Source organism: Poecile atricapillus, chromosome 6 (genome assembly GCF_030490865.1).
Source record: "Poecile atricapillus isolate bPoeAtr1 chromosome 6, bPoeAtr1.hap1, whole genome shotgun sequence".
In the NCBI taxonomy this organism is placed as follows: domain Eukaryota; kingdom Metazoa; phylum Chordata; class Aves; order Passeriformes; family Paridae; genus Poecile; species Poecile atricapillus.
This window is the reverse complement of record NC_081254.1, coordinates 18,426,035-18,442,285: the sequence shown is the minus strand read 5'-3', so window position 1 is coordinate 18,442,285 and position 16,251 is coordinate 18,426,035. Positions and strand designations below refer to the sequence as shown.

Here is a 16,251-nt window from a genome sequence, read left to right as displayed (position 1 = left end):
CTGTTCTGAAGCTCTGTACAAACACTCACTAAGCAACAGCTAATACTTTTAAAGACATATAGGCAATAGTTTTGTTTTATATCAAGATAGAAGATTTGGGCCCCTATCCTATGCAACATCCAAAACTAGCTGATCTGGAATAGTGTAACAGGGCCTTACAGCTATCAGTCACAGGTTGCTTTTTATTGCTTCAAAACAAGAAAAATCAGTTTGAGAGTTGGTCTCATTTACACACAACTGCAACAACCTCCAGAGAACCACACAGAGCTAAGTCTAACCAAAGCACACAGGGAGCCAGGCATACAATACTGCCAACATTGTCTCTGACAAACCTAGTTGTAAGCAAGCTGAAATCAGACAGGGTCATTTTCTTTAGTCTTTTCCAACCTGGAAGCACTGCTATGCTAGTAAAATTGCCAAGGGACTAATTCATCTGCCTGGATATCAGACATAAAATGGTCTCAGCGAAACTTAGAAGGCTAGCCACTGTCACACATCCAAAGCCAGACAAACTTGTGTCTGCCAAGGAATTCAGGCTGGGGCACTGGCTTGCTAGTCCTGATGGACTGTGCGGTCTCTAGAGTCACCTACGTGCTAGAAGGAAGGACACAGTGACTGCTTCTCTGGTCACTGCTGAAAACACTCACAGAAAACCAAACTGATGGGTGAAGCAACAGTCTGACATTCCAAGTGTTTCCAGAAATAGCAGAAAGTTACATTCCAGAAGCCAGTCTTTCTCTTCCCTCTGACTCCTCCAGCCTCAGGTGACAAATTCATACATTGCTGAGAATTCCACATCCATTCTCTTCACTTTCCTCTTAGTAACTGCCTCAGAATCTGCATTCAGAAACTCCTTTCAATCTCTCCTTCCCATAAAAATAATTTGGAGAAAGATCCAGTCACTAGGGTAAGGAGGCAAGGACATGACTATTTCCCTTAATGAGAATACAAACCTATGTAATGACTACTTTGGAACTGCCTCTTTTCAGTGAGCAACTGGAAATACCTATCCAAATGAAAGCAGCATTCTTAAAACCAGTGTGCACTGCCCACCAGAACTACCCACTCAGGGTATATTACCATATGCCAAAATCAAATAAAGTCCTGGGTGCTCAGGTCACAGCAGGTCTAGCAGAGGTAGATGTGACTAACTGTGACTAAAAACCATACTGGTGTCCTTACCTCAATTCAGGCTTTTCAGTCAATGGAGCCATTTTCTTAGTCTCTTGATTTCACTCCATGAGAGGCACAAAAGAGTTAAGAAAACCTTTCACTGTGTCACCCAGCCACTTGGCTGCTGAAGTGTAAGAAATTTGTGGAAGCATCTCTCTTTCTCTCTGGCACCCTTAAATACTTTGCTCCTCCTACTGCTGTGCTTTAATTAGCCAGCTGGTTCTTAGTCACCCCATCCTGTCACTAGGCTTGCTCACCAACAGCCACCCCCACCCAGCCTGCCTTTCACTCCCCTGCCACTGTCATCACGAAGGACACTCTCTCTTCCTGCAGCTCTGGAGCTGGGGAAGGGAAAGAGAAAAAGGCTGGAGGTGACACTCCAGGGTAGCATTGGTAAGGAATGCACTTGAGAAGTGACAGAAGGACCTTGATGGGATGTTAAATTACAGGGAAAATACTTGAAAAAGCACTTTTTTTTTAAATCAGGCAGCATCCACTTGTCAAGGAAGGAAAATTTTCATTAGCACTGGACATGGCAGATCCTATTTCAATGGCTAGGAGCTGAAGGGGCAGCTAAAGTTTCTTCTCTTGGCAGTTGAGATTTGTAGCATGAATACCTGACATGATACAAGGGAAACGAACTGTTTGTATGGCTATTATGTATTATATGCCCACTCCATGAGCATTTTAACAGGTATCAAAGAGGCTTCTGAGCCCTCAGCTATACTAGGGTCTCCCTAGAGTGGAATGTCCCCAGCACATTGCAGCTTGGCAACCTAAAACTTGCCCTGGAGTGGAGGTGATGCCAGATTTTAGGAGAGCAAGGATATACTCACATCCCCAGGCCTGGGCAGCCATTGGTGAGGAAGGTGAACTGCAGCACAGAATCACCCTTGCCTCCACAGCCAATGTCTACAACACAAACAGCTGGGACAAAGACTTCCCCAACTCAGACCTTGGAGGCTGGATCATGCCAGACCAAGTGGTAATTTAATAGTGGAAATAATTTGAAGGAGGTCCCTAAGCCTCTTGACTATTCTATCCAGCACTGGCTTTCCTAACTGACACTCCACTGTGTCTCTATTTGCAGCCTGTCTCTGGATTTTGGTTCCTCAAATACACACGTACGGGCATTGATCTGCTGCCAAACTTACAGACTGATAAAATGTACTGAAAATTATTGCAAGACGAGTGTCTCATTCAAATGAGACCTAGAAAGCAACACAGATGGCAAGAGTTGCTGATTGCAGAAGGGCATAGAGCAAAGTTGACTTTGTAGGTCAAAGCTTACACTACTGATTATTTTAGTAAAATGTTAGCAAAGGACACAGAACAAAGGTCTCCAAATACCAACACATATAACCCCATACTGTCAAATGCTGACTCAAGTTCAGTCTGCAACACAACCTTGCCCTTTTCCTCCCCAATACATCCTTTAGCATCTCAATACTTACCTCCCACCAAACGAAGCATTTAATTGTAAACCAAAATAGCCACAACCCTGACTTGGTACATTGGCTAAGGAGCCAAAAAAGAGCTGGGAAATGTTGCTCTATTTTACTTAAGACCAATCCCAAACCTCAGTGTGAACATGGCACTGGTAGTTCTAATTAGGTTAAACAAAGGCCTCTGGAGCCCATATTTACTACCACATCCCAAAGATTAATGTTGGGAAATTTATACCTGGGCTTTTGATTTCATCTACCACAGCAGATACCAGACACTATTAGCAAAACTCATGCCTGGATCTAGGTTTAGAGTCTAGTCTCTTTGCATTTGAGGGGTGTTTGGTTTGGGTGGAGGAGGAAGAGAGTTATTTCAGACATATCAACAGTCAGAATAAAGGGTGATGGCAAACAATATGTATGTTTTGAGTTGTCAGATCCTACTCTCTTTAAAAAAAAAGCAAACCAATCAACCAAACAAAAAAACCTAACCCCATGTGGCTCTCAAAAACAAACCAGAAAAGCCAACAAAAACCCCTACATTGTCCAAAGTAATCTGTGCAGTCATCACCAGCTCAAATTATTTGAAACATACTTATTTACACAACATGAAACACAGTTTACACAGTATGCAACAGGAGATACCCCTCACAACCCAAAGACCTCCTTGATCTCCTTCAATTCTTTTGTGGAGCCTGGACCACCTGAGGGCAGGTCAGTTAAAAGCCCTATTTGCTGTGTAGCAGGGGTTTATAAACAAGCCCCTGATAGTTCACCTTCAGGTAACAAAAATTAATTAATTAATAAAAAAATTATAGTGAAAAAAAAAATTTAAAAATATAGTGTAAAAATAACAGCTAGTGAATGAAAGCATGGCACCGAGGGAGAGGCAAAGTGAGGGAAGATCCAGAAGTTGGCTCACATCCAAAGTTAGGAAGGTCAGGTCAAGATGAGGTTTGAAACATTCCCAGTCTTTGCAGAAACCAGCTCAGAGGACCTTCAAACAGCTTGGCAAGGAGGGAGGAGTTTCTGTTACAGATCACCACTTGAATGAAAAACAGAATTTTCACAGAATTCCACTTGGGTGAAGAGCAGCAAGCTTTGCCTGGCTGCAGAGCCACAGAGCTTGGCTGTTTCTAAAGTCAACCTTGAGTGCAGAATTAAAAGCTTTATGAAATGTTGATGTTTTACCGTCAACCCACTGTACAAATGTACTATGCACTACAATTTTCCTGGCATCTGCTGCTGCACAATCTCAGCTGTGTTTTTCCCCATAATACCACGTCTTTGTGAAAGGTAACTTCATCATGGTGTCTGAAGAAAATAGCAAAAAGGAACAAATTAATTTTCTCAACAAAGGAAGTCTTTGGCATAACAGAAGCAGATGCTGGTTCTAGGATATTCTGGATGCCTGCTCTAGCAGCTACTGGACAAACCTGCCTTTCACCGGAGGGAGTAATTTTACCAATTATAAGCTACTCCGGAAAGTTTTGTTGCACAATGCATACAGGTTTTTTTATTTTGATAAATATCACACAGCTATACTAGTTCTTTTATGCCACCCCAATATGCTATGGAACTGGGCTTTCCAGCTACCAGAAGAAGGTGGAAGTGCTGTGACATGCAGTTTAGAAAAGGAGGTACTTTTGATAGATCTGGGAAATGCTAAACAAAAGTGATTGAAGTTACTTCATTCTGCAGATGGAGGAGGAAGGCAAGCAAACTTACATCATGCTAGTGTTTTTAGTTCAGTTCCAGGGTTTGAATTGCAAAACAAAACTCAGCCAAAATAACACGTTGCTGCCAGAGTTCCACCCAGTACCATCAATGAGCACAAACTCATTCACCCAGCATCCTCGCCCTGCTTTGTTACGAAACAGCACCCAGGTTCTGGTTAGGATAGTATTACAGCACCCTCCCTGCTATGAAGGGTGAGCCCTACCTTGCCCCAAAGCTCCCAACTCGCAGATCCCCTTGACCTGAGCCTGAATTCTGCAGCTCAATCCTGCCCAGCTGAAATCCAAGCATAGCAGCACCACCACAGAAGGAAATACTGTTATCAGCAGCCCCTAAAATCTGCCAGGCTGCTCCTTCCAACTGCACAAGGACTCAGGAAGCACTTCCAGCTGAGTCTGCATGGCATGAGGGGTTCAGACTATCACCAGAGAATAAGCAAAATTCTTTGCAAAGACGTATACAGGTCTTTTAAGAGCTCTAGATAGGAACTTGATCCATCAGTAGGAGCAAGTCTTTGGGACAGAAGTTAAACACCAGAAAGAGGTCCGTGAAACAACAAGGTATGTACTAATCCAGTGAAAGCACATAACCTGCTAAGCATAGGGGGAGAAGAGCAGAGCACAAGACAAAATGCTAAAATTTTTCTCAAATGGCTGAGAAAAGCAAATGCAGAATTTGTCTTCCTTGCTGAAGATTGAAGAACTGCCCTAAGTGTCCCTTTTGACTGCTGAAAATGAGGGCTGTACTGGAGACCGGTGATCCCTCATTTAAAACTGAATGAAATACTACCTGGTAGGATCACAGTTTACCTGAACTCAGGATCTACAGCATTTAAGGGAAACTTCAGTGAGAGGCATGGTATCTGCTGCTGTTGTCTGGAGTCCGCTGACTACAGAACTCCATGGGAGCTGGACAGACTGTCTTACACCAGCACAAGCTGGGAGTGATCAGCTGTTTAGCAGGCACCTGAGTAGCACTTTTTCCCCAGCTCCTACTGATCTGCTGACCTATTTTAACTCCCATGCATAAAAGCATAACCTTGCTCCTCTAGCTAGAACAGTTGCTGACCCTGGTCCAAGCAATTTTGTGGAATTCAGGACCTGCTAACTGCAATGCCATAGGGGAAAAACTTGGGGCTCAGCTATGTTCACTCGAAGGAAAGCCCTAGGGAATGAATGGCAGTCACAGAATGTGACTGACAAAGTGTGCATCCTCACCTACACATAAGCATCTCCAGCCCCTTGTACCCTGTGCTCTCAGGCAAAATGAAAGCAATACTTGCATGCTGGGATTTGTGGCATATGTGCCAAACTGGGGTGTGGGACATAAGGATTATACTCAGTGATCACTGGATTGCTTGTGGCAGGAGAACCCAGGCTTGAGTTCCTCCACCACAAAAGGACAAAGGCACTTCATAAGTTTAGCTAAGGCCAGAGCTTTGTTTACTGATCCAACCAACACCTCAGTCAATGGAAGGCACTGCTGACCATGAAGGTAACAGAATACATCCCAGTCAATATTAAAAGCTTCTGTAAAGGCATCAGCTGTTTACCACTGCTCTTAACCTTTGTGGTGCTGTAGAGCTTAAATTAGCCTTAAGGTAGTGCCAGGGCAAAAATCACCTCCTAAATTATCAGCTTCCTTGTGCATTTTTGCAAAATTCTCTAGTTTTTCTTTAGACCCAAAATACTCAGATATTAGCATAACCTCTGTGCAAGCATCTGAGTTTACTGCCTCTTCCACTGACAGTGATTTGCTAAGTTGCTGAGAGTAAAAAACAAGACATAGGAGCTCAGTAAAGAAAGGAACTTTTAGAAGCAGAAAAGAAATTTCAAACTGTACTTTCTCTCCATTTCAGTATTTTCTTGCAATGTTGTTTCCTGCACCTTAAATGCTAAGGACAAATGAATATCAAATCAGGCTACCCACAGCTGATCTTCTGTTCTCCAGGAACAGAACTACAGAGCCAAAAGAAGCAACATGCCTTCCAGCAGACAAGCCTGGGCATTCATAGAAACTAAGTCCCAGCAGTTCTGTCCAATGTATTTGCTATGTGTGTCATTAATAAGCAAAAATCCAGCCCAAAACACCAGGCTGAGGAGAAATTGGATCCTAATTTGGCCAGCTGGCTAGAATTATTAACCAGTTACATTTATAACTATGAAAGCTAATGAGAGAGTAATCATATTTCACAGTTCACAGCTGAAAGTAATTTCCTTTAGGAGTTAATGATGGTTTAAATCACCTCTTCTTTTTGATTTCTCTCCCACAAACTATGGCTGTCACAGTTTTGAAGGCCTTACTTTAAATCTGTCTTCAAAGGGCAACATTTTGCTACAGGTGTATTGAGAAGAAAAGTGCTTGAACCTCTCCAAGGGCAAAAGAGAAAAGCTGATCTTCCTTCATCCCCCTGCTCCCAACTACACAAACACTTCCTGTCACAGCAAAGAAACAGCAACTGGATGACTAAGTAATGATAATGACTGCTGCTCAGTGCACTGCTGGGCTCTGATTAGATTCTTCTTGGCCTCTAACCAGGTTTTAAAAAAGCCCCGAGAAACAAAACCCCAAAGAAAACACATTGACCATTTTGAAAAGGCAGGACTGATCCTAATAGGATCAGCACAGTGCTCAGTTAAGATGCTCCAGGGTCATTGTCTCTGTCCAGAAAGACCAGATCCTTCACTTCAGTGACTTGGAATGAAATAAACAAAGACATTGCCCATCAGGCCATGAGCTGCTCCCACGGTCCTTTGCATCAAAAGTTCCATAGCACAAAAAACACAGCTAAACAGGCCTTGGGGAACATCCACCTCTGGAAACTCGGGGGTGTTGAAATTTTCACATCCTAAACTAACTGCCCTGTGCCAAATAGGCAGGAGCTATGAATGTATGAGCAGATTGGGAAGACATTAAGGAAAACGTTTGAAACACACTGTCCCTTCCAGAATCTCTGCCTCATCGACGCTCCATCTGTTCCCAAAAATTCAATGGAAAAAATGAAAACTCCATTTTCCTGATTTCTTTAAACTCACTGTTACTTCTCTGGTTTCTGGCGCAGTGCTGCATCGTTTAAACCTCTATTACAGTCTCTGATGGGCAGAGCCAGTGTGGAGGTGGTGTGACCAACCAGTTGGAACCAAAATCACATTCTGGGAAACACCTTCCTCTAGAAGACATTCTGCTCTGACCCAAGGGAAAGACCTTACAGCAGCTTGTCTGAATAACATTCAGCATTCACCCAAATCAACAAATTCCAGAACTGAATAAGGCAGCAGCTATTGACCAGCAGACTCTGGGAAATCGGGCTGTCAGTAAGAGAATCCTTAACTCTTTAGCAACTCTCTAACAGTTCTGTGTACACTAAGGGCATTTTTTCTCAGTTACTGAGCCTTGGACCTACTGTAGCATTTTCCACACTTTTCCCTCACCTATGACAACAAAAGATTCAGTCAATTTATACCACTGTGGTTTCACAGATTAACTTTGTTTCCTGGTGCACTGGGTAGTTTTTTCCTTCCCCTGGGTAGATATTTTCCTTCCCCTTCTGTGACTTTGGTCCATCTTGACAGGCCTGGAGCTGTTTTGCATAGCAGATCAATGCATACTGCATTGATGTAGTAGGTATTTTTCTCTCATATAAAAAAGGTAATGCAAAAAGGGCCATTTAGGGTTCCACCTAAGCTGGAACAGAGGCTAAAGAGTAAGTTGTTCTCCTTCAGACTCCCATATGAGCTATGCAGGCCCTGGTACCCAATGCTATGAAGTCCCTGAAGAACAATGCTATGCCTTGATGTCACACAACAGCCAGTAGGGCTGAGCAGGCTTCACAAATAAGGAAGAAGGAAATGCAGATGTCATCTCTTGGCTGATAACACAGGTCAGCCATAGCACAAGCATGAGGCACAGTGACTCCCAGGCATGTCTCTGAGAATCAAGGCTTCATGGAGATGGTCTTTTTCCAGATCAATGCCTGACTGCATATTTCTGCCTGGAAGAGAACCAAGTATCACATTCTCTTCCCTCTAAAGCAGTTAAACTGAGCGGAGGGAGCTTCCATCCCTTTTGCAGCCAAAGGACAGGCTCATATTCAGGCCGGGTGTAAAACAGTCCATTGTGCCAGTTCAACAGTGGGGTCAATGTGATTTTGCTTATAAGGCAGTAGTAGGAGAATGACATAAAATTTGGCTTGATACATCCCAAAAGTTCCTCCAGCTTCCTATCCAACAGCTTGAACTTTAATTCCTTAGAGAGAAGTAATTAATAAAAGACATCACCATCAGCTAACAACAGCCTCTGCATGTTCAGCATGCAAGAGACTGATGCAGCCTCACTGGAATGTTTGTGTATCCCCAAAGGAGATAGACATAAGCAACCCTTGAGAATCATAATGTCAGTATGGATGTGACTCTGGCATAAAGACAAACATCAGGTAAATGAAGAAGTAGCCAAAAAGAATTTCAGGCTACTCACACCAGACAGCTGGATGAACTTTCAGGCCCAACTTAGGACAGGATCTTCTGACGACGACTTGTACTCTGTCTTCTCTTCACATGCAACTGCTACATAACAGCTCATACCTACAAAAGTCAGAGAAAGAAATTGCTTTGGTACAGCCCTCTCTGTAGATGTGTTGGACAGCAGGACTAAAGGCACTAATAAGCATGAAGTCACTCATAGAAATAATGCTATTTTAGATGAAACAATTACCTCTGCTTACCATGTAGGAAGTATAGCATAGTTAGTATAAACATCAGTCTGCCCAGATCTGCATCCTAGCATCCTCTGTGTGAGAACCAATATTCATGGTTGTCTCCAGGGAAGGCAGAAACCACATCCGTTTTCCTGCCTTTCTGTTAGAGATTCCCCCTCAAGCAGCAAGGAAAGCTGAATGGCACAAATATTCATAACTCCTTACAATCTACAGTCTGTTTGCCAATGTAAATCACTGTTGATTTCAGCCTCATTTAGTATACTAGTGTGCAAAATGCAAAAAGAAGTAAATGCACATCTATGCTGCTATCCCTGATGTGTGAATAGGCTCATCTGATATAGAGCCTGGGCTGGGAACTAGGGGTAACAACAACCATGAAATGTAACTCCCCACTGCCAGAAATAAAGAAGGAAGGGTAGGTAGTAAATGTATTTTAAGAAACATATACTTTAAGTTGTCTTCAGACAAATTCCTTAGGATACACAACTAGACAGACACAGAGGCAGAACTCACACAGAAAAATTGTGGGTTTTTGCATGCACTGATGGTTACTAAATGAAATTATTTAACTCCAGTCCAATATTAAGTCTAAATGGAAAGACCTGACATAGATTTGATAGATGGCTGTGCACCTTTATTGTTTCACTCAATAACATTAACAGCAGTCTGCTGGCCTTTGCAAACTGCCTTTGCAGTTTGACTTATACACTAAGTATTGACACCCCTCATTTTTAATCATGTCATTTATCAGGCTGAATTAGTCAGCCAGTCACCCTGAGCTCCTGCTGTACTGAGTGGAGAGAGGGATTCTTCCAGAAGGCAGTGCAACTTTTCTCTACACTATCTTCTTCATACTTCTCTGTATTCAAGAACTTTAAGAAGAGGTTGAATAGACCAACTAGCAAAGTTTGATACCTGTGCTGGATGACTGAACAAATCCTCATGTGTTTTATTCAAGCACTGAGGGGAGTGAAGTCACGTTTCTTTCAACAAGCAGGACCAGGACCTCCAAGGGCCTTGTACAACCAGCCTGTCAGCCAGTAAGCCTCACCAGTTAGATATTCTCATGGCAGTGCACATGGGTCAAAAACACAACATAGAGAAAGCAGGTGATGCCCAGAGATAGAAGAACACTCATAAGGATTATCAAGGACCTTGCATAGGAGCCATCTCAGACCACATTTACAAAGCTCCAATAATGTGATGTTTTCACAACCCTAAAGACTTCTTTTGAGACCCATGAAGATACCAAGCAATGATCCTAGAAGAACCAGGATAGTTTTTCAATAAAACTAAAATAGTCCTAAGAAAACACAAGCTCAAACAAATTAGAGCTTTCTGTTGAGGATAGTCTAATAGCTTCTCCATCTCCAAGAAGCAGAAAGGGATCAGTTAAAGGACACACATTTGAAAGGCCTATTGCTAGTACTGGAAAGAAAATTTCCTATAAAGATGTCCAGAGTATGCACCAAGAGAGAGTTAATATTCCAGTGGCAAGGTCAAGCCCTGGTTTTCCTGCAACACAAGAAGCTGCCCTGCTAGCATTGGCTGCAGCTTGTTTGCTTTCTCAACCTGCCTTGTCCTTGTGAGTTGGCAAAAGGCTGAAGTTGGCCAGAGTCCCAACTACCAAAAGCTGCCCAAAGCATAGAACTGTTATCACAAGGACTAAGAGCAAGACTGAGAGGGGGAGGAGAGAGTAAATGGCACAAAACCCAACCGATAGAAACTTCTCTGGTGCTGAAAATTGTTACAAGTAAGGCTCTAACCTGGCAGATAGCCGGGGAGCTCAGCAAGACAAGAGAATACAGAGGAAGGTTTTAACTGGTCTGTGCCCCAGTCTAGAAGTAACACCAAAATGTTCCAACTTTCCACTTGGAAATATGCCCCAGTTTAGCTCCTGAAGGACCACCATGAGAAGCTATTTTTGCTCAAAAATCTATGCAGGACTTACAGAAAGATTCAGTTTAGACAAACTTGATACCCACTGCTGTTGGAGTATTTCACTTTCTGTCAGTGACAGCAAAATTAGGGAGCTGAGAGTGTCAGAGAGAAAAGACACCATACTGAGAAGTTTTCAACATGTTTTAATTCTAATTCTGTTAGTAGTCAGCTGCATGCTGGCTTTATCTGTTCTTAAGAGTTTGATTTCCACCATAAAAGAAAAGTCTGATGAAAGAGTTTCTAATAATGCAAAAGGTACTTAGATACTGCCTGCACAAGAAGCCAGCAACTGGCACCAAGGGTAACTGAGCTGCCCAGTGAGCTACAAGAAGCAACTTCCACACAGAAACTTTGAATGAATGCAGCAGGTGAGTAAATTAAGCAAATGGAGAGAAAAAAAGAAAAAAACCCACAAAACCAAACCAACCCAAAATCTCACCACACTGCTGATAGAGGTTTCCTTGAAGAGTTTAGAGTTTTCCTCCTTCCTTTCCCCCCCCACCCCCCTTAATTATTATAACTAAGGGTTTCCCTACCTCTAGACACATCTTGAGTTTAAAACAAATAAATCACTGTGGCTTAGAGAAAACTGCAGATTGTGTGGTTCTGATGCATTGAGCAACAGCCTCAGTCTGTCCTGGTACCCAAACCTGGTATAAGAAACTTTGCAGAATGACACGGGAAGGGAATAGCAGGAACACCATGGAGATGAGACTGAAGTACAAAAGTAACAAGGTCTACAGTGTTACAGATGTTTCTGGAGGTTGTTTTATTCCATGATAAGGACTGATACACTGGCTGACAAAACCATGATAGTGCAGAATCAAGCTCTCTCACTTCTTCTCGCTTTTTCAGCCTCTTTTAAGAGTTGGACAAATGCCACACTCAAACCACATCCCTATGGAGGAAGGAATGAAAAGGAGAGGTGAGAAACAGGAGAAAATTTCTTGTTGCAGACATTGGCCAGGCATGATCCAGCAGGGCAAGTCCATGAATACACTTATGACCCTGACAAGGACACCTAGTCCCAACTAACCCACTGTAGACACAAACATCTGCTCAGCATGTTACTATTCTTGCAGTAATTTTCCACACTTCACAGTCTGAGCTCACACACAACCAAGCAGACAGCACAGCTTCCAGTACCCCCTTAGGCAGCAATGGAAAACACTCTCCAAGTGATCTCACACCTGAACACAACAGGAGGGTACACACACACACACACACACACACAGCCTCCAGCTCAAGAACTGGAGGTGCCAAGCAAAAGAAACATAGGAATCTCACATTGTTTTCAAGGTAAAAAGAGAAAGGGCCTGACCCTGCTTGATTTCATCATGCTGTTTATACAGTGCCCTATGCTTTGTGCAGTGAGCTGCAAAATCAAAGCAAGTACAAAGGCAATGAAAATATAATCAAACACTTCAGTGTGGGACCAGCTTTGCAATGGAAAAGCAAGGAGCTGGAAACTAAGATCAACAAACAATACTCAGATCTAAAGGCCATTTAGAAAACAACAAATTCAAGTAGCTCTGTGAGACTACTAGGATAAAAATATTATATTTTGCCATTGTCTACATAAGAACAGGCAGCCCCTTTTCAAGGAATTTAAATGGACAAGACACATGAGGGAGGAAAAAGATGCATGGATGAGGAGTGATTTGACCTGATCATACCAGAATCAGTGCCAGGAACAAACTGTGACTCCAACTTTCCTAGCACAATGCTCTTTTCATGGTCTATACTGCCTCTAAGGCTGAAAATTGACACCCACCTTTTGAAAGCATTTTCACTGAAAACTGCTTGTCACTATCCCACCTGCTGGAGCTTACAACTCCCTGCAGTGCTCCAGCAGAGGTGTCCAAGTGAGCATTTTATAATCCACAGAAGGCTGAATTCACCAAGTTAAACTGAACAATGAGTGACAATAAATTATGTTGGTCTATTTTCTCAATGCTGATCACACAGTGCTCACTTGCACCCTTTAGTTGGCAAAGCTGCAAGTGAGGCCAACCATCAGTATTGGTAAAGAAGCAGTGTTGAAGGGAAGACAAGGGTCCCTGTCTTCAACCTGAGCAACATTTTGATGCTTATCCTTGGTCTCAGATATAGTTATGCCATTCCACCCTAGAAGTTTTAAGAGTTGTCATTCAGGTCAGAGGAGATATCAACAAATCTTCTGAAAATTTCTTACCTGAGCCACTCCATCACAACAGCTCTAGCTTAATAAGTATCAAAATGCAAGAAAAATGCCATCCTCAGCTAGTGCAGCAAAGACCAAATTCTGATAATATTTTTGTAACTAAAATTATTATTAATAATAATAATAGTAGTAGTAATAATAATCATCATCGAACTTACTGATAAGCCATCTCTAATATCTTTGGTTTTTGGACAGTTTATTAGATTTTACAAAACAAACTGCTTATATGCTATGAATATGGACTGCTTAGGGACAGATGGCCAGAGCTCAGCCTGTCCCTACAGACTAGAATGACTCAAAGAATATTACTTTGGGATAACAGAAATACTAAACACTACAGTGATGCTGTTACTAAACATGCAAGGCCAAATCCTGCTAAAGCATGTAATTTTCAGTGAAGTCAACAAAAGAGACACAAGTACGATTCAGGGTAGATCCTGATTTCTCAAAATTGGCTTAGATTTTCTCCAATATAAAAATGAACTTTTCTGCCTGGCAGACATTTCATTTTAGTGAGCTTAAGTAAACCAGTTGCATTCTTCACCCACTGCTCAACAAACATGACCTATATAGTATGTGACCTCCAAATGCAAATTCCTTGCATGGACTACTTGGGTTCAACTCTTTTGAGAAAAACTGCCAGCACATAACAGATTAGCTCGAGCTGCCTCCACAGAAGAGGCTGCTGCCAAAATTCCTCTTTCAGGTTTGTTCAGTCCATGCCCAAAAGACTGCTTTTACCTGTCCAAATGAGTCAGCAAAATCCATTTCACATCTTCTCCAATACAATTCAGGCAGCATACACCTCCATGGTACAGGCAGCAGGGCCAGCCTGGTGCAAAGCACCTCTGTCTGCTCAGGTGTGGCTCTTTCTGCTTGGGTACACCAGCAGGCAGCATTCCAGCAGCACTTTGCAGAAGAAAAACTGCCGAGAAGCAGCTAACACTTACAAACCATTAATACAGGCTTCTCTCCAAAAGATACCCATTCAGGCATGCAGGAAGCTGGAGAGAATGGTAAAGTGGCAGCTCTCAGTCTAACAGAATTTAAGAGCACATCTGCACACAAAGTGAGAAGTGGGTATCTGCAGAGCAGGCATCCCTGTTTCTTCTACATCCCCATCTCAAAACTGAGGTCAGGAATAAACAGAAAACAAACATACAAAGAAACAAGCTCATGCCAAATCTCAACAATCACAGAGAACCAAGCTTGTAGATAACACTGATCCACTCTCAGGTCCTTAAGATGAAATTTCAGCAACACACATTTGATTATCCCTACAATTCACTTGATACCTCTTGAAAGGAAAAAAAAAGGTGTCACCAACATATAGATGGTGATCAGAAAGAACAACACTGCAGTGATGCCAGAGCTCAGGGCACATTCTCACTTTGTCGCCGTTTTCCATTAGCTAATACTGTCAGCTCCAGAGAGGTGAGATATGACTTCCCCCAGAGTAATACCATCCAGATACAGAGGTTACTCTCAACTGACCCCAACCTAAGTGAGATTAGAGTCAACCCCTCCCCTTCCCACCTCTTTCACCACCTCTATATTTAACCACAGATTAACTCATTTCCTCTATCCACATGTAAGATTAAAGAGCACCAAGCGCTGTCAGCTCAAGCAGCTCAATGCATCCTCATGTAAATCACCACTCAGTGCATGTTTTAAAAGTATGTCAAGGAGGAGAATGAGTCACACCTTCATACTCACAGAACCACACACTTGCTTCTCAAGAAGTAAAACTGGCTGGCAGCCCAGGTCCCCAGAATAGTAAGAGATATCTCCAATTCTAATCTTTCCCTGTCTGTTACATAAATCTCAGAGACATAAGAAGTGCCACTATTTACCAACGTGTTTGAATGAAATGTGGGTCAGTGACCAAAGCAAAGGGTTAAACACAGTGACCCGGCCTTCAGGCACTGCATTGATTACACTTCTAGGAGGAAACAATAGCCCCTCATTCCAGGGAGAGGGAAAAATAACGCAACAAAATCTCACCAAGATCTCATGCTCACTGGGTTTGGTTCAAAGAGCCTGAGAACTACAAAACTGACTAGAAAAATGAAGCACCAGCAGGGAAGGGAGAGAGAAACAGAAAGCAATGAAAGACTTCTCAGCCTGCAATGCCGCTCATGAAGGGCTTCATACAAGGATGAAAATGCTTCCCTCAGACTGTAGCTCTCCACCCACTGCGAGGCAGACACAGGAAGGAGAGAGCTGCTCTACACTGTGAGGGGGCTGCAGGGATCCCAGCCTTGTCTGGTCACAGCACTGCTGTGCTCCATCCCTTCAGGGCTACCTGACACTCCCATGGAAAGCAGGTGCCTTTTGCATTCCTATCCTCCCTCTGCATCTCATGACAGTCCACCAGAAAACGGCATTTTATTTCCACCTGACCTCCCTGCAAATCACTTGGATTTGGCTCTCCATTATAAGATCTTTATCACAGCTTGAAGAAAACTTTAGGAAGTTGTAAATAAAGCTGGGACTTTAAATCCAGCCACATGAGTTAACTCCATAGTGAATATAATTTTTCACAGCTAGCAACTATGGTAATGAATTTTACCTGAATGAACACAGAAAGGGTGAAGCATGCAAAATTGAGAACAGGAGTAAATTTCTTGCCTTAGATTTTATATCAATAATCCTTTAAAGTAAAAGCACTTGTTCTCATCTCCCTAATCTCTCTTGGTCAAAGACTTCAAGCAATGAGGTTCCCCTTAAATTCCAGTGGCTAAAAAAAGCCTATTTCCCTATTTTTGCCAAGAATAATAGAAATTCAATGTGGACAGCAAGCAGGGAAACACGCAGAAGAGCCACTGGTATTTGCTTCAGCTGAATAGCTGGAATTAGTTGTCAATTCCCCTTACTGTATCCTCCAACTGCACTGCCTGCCAAAGGGGACTACTAAAAAAAGAAATAAAGGAAAGAAAATGCTTACGACAAGCTTATGACACATCTCAAAAGCAATCACTGCATCTCCATTATTCAAGAAACTCTGGAACGACGAACAGATGGAAATGAGAAATGAA

The 16,251-nt window shown here is 42.6% G+C and overlaps 1 protein-coding gene across 50 annotated transcripts in view; it reads right to left on the bottom strand.

Moving 5' to 3' along the window:
• The window catches only part of SORBS1 (sorbin and SH3 domain containing 1), a 161,081-nt gene that overhangs the window by 71,961 nt on the left and 72,869 nt on the right, over positions 1–16,251 (bottom strand). For 17 of the 50 annotated variants that reach the window (XM_058841477.1, XM_058841491.1, XM_058841496.1 and 14 more), the window contains exon 1: positions 1,183–1,334. In XM_058841477.1, coding sequence (XP_058697460.1) covers positions 1,183–1,214 — 32 coding nt within the window. In that variant the 5' untranslated portion in view covers positions 1,215–1,334. Of the gene's footprint in view, positions 1–1,182; positions 1,336–8,828; positions 8,936–16,251 lie in introns of those variants that run through there. The other 33 variants (XM_058841503.1, XM_058841516.1, XM_058841519.1 and 30 more) reach the window with 4 other exon arrangements.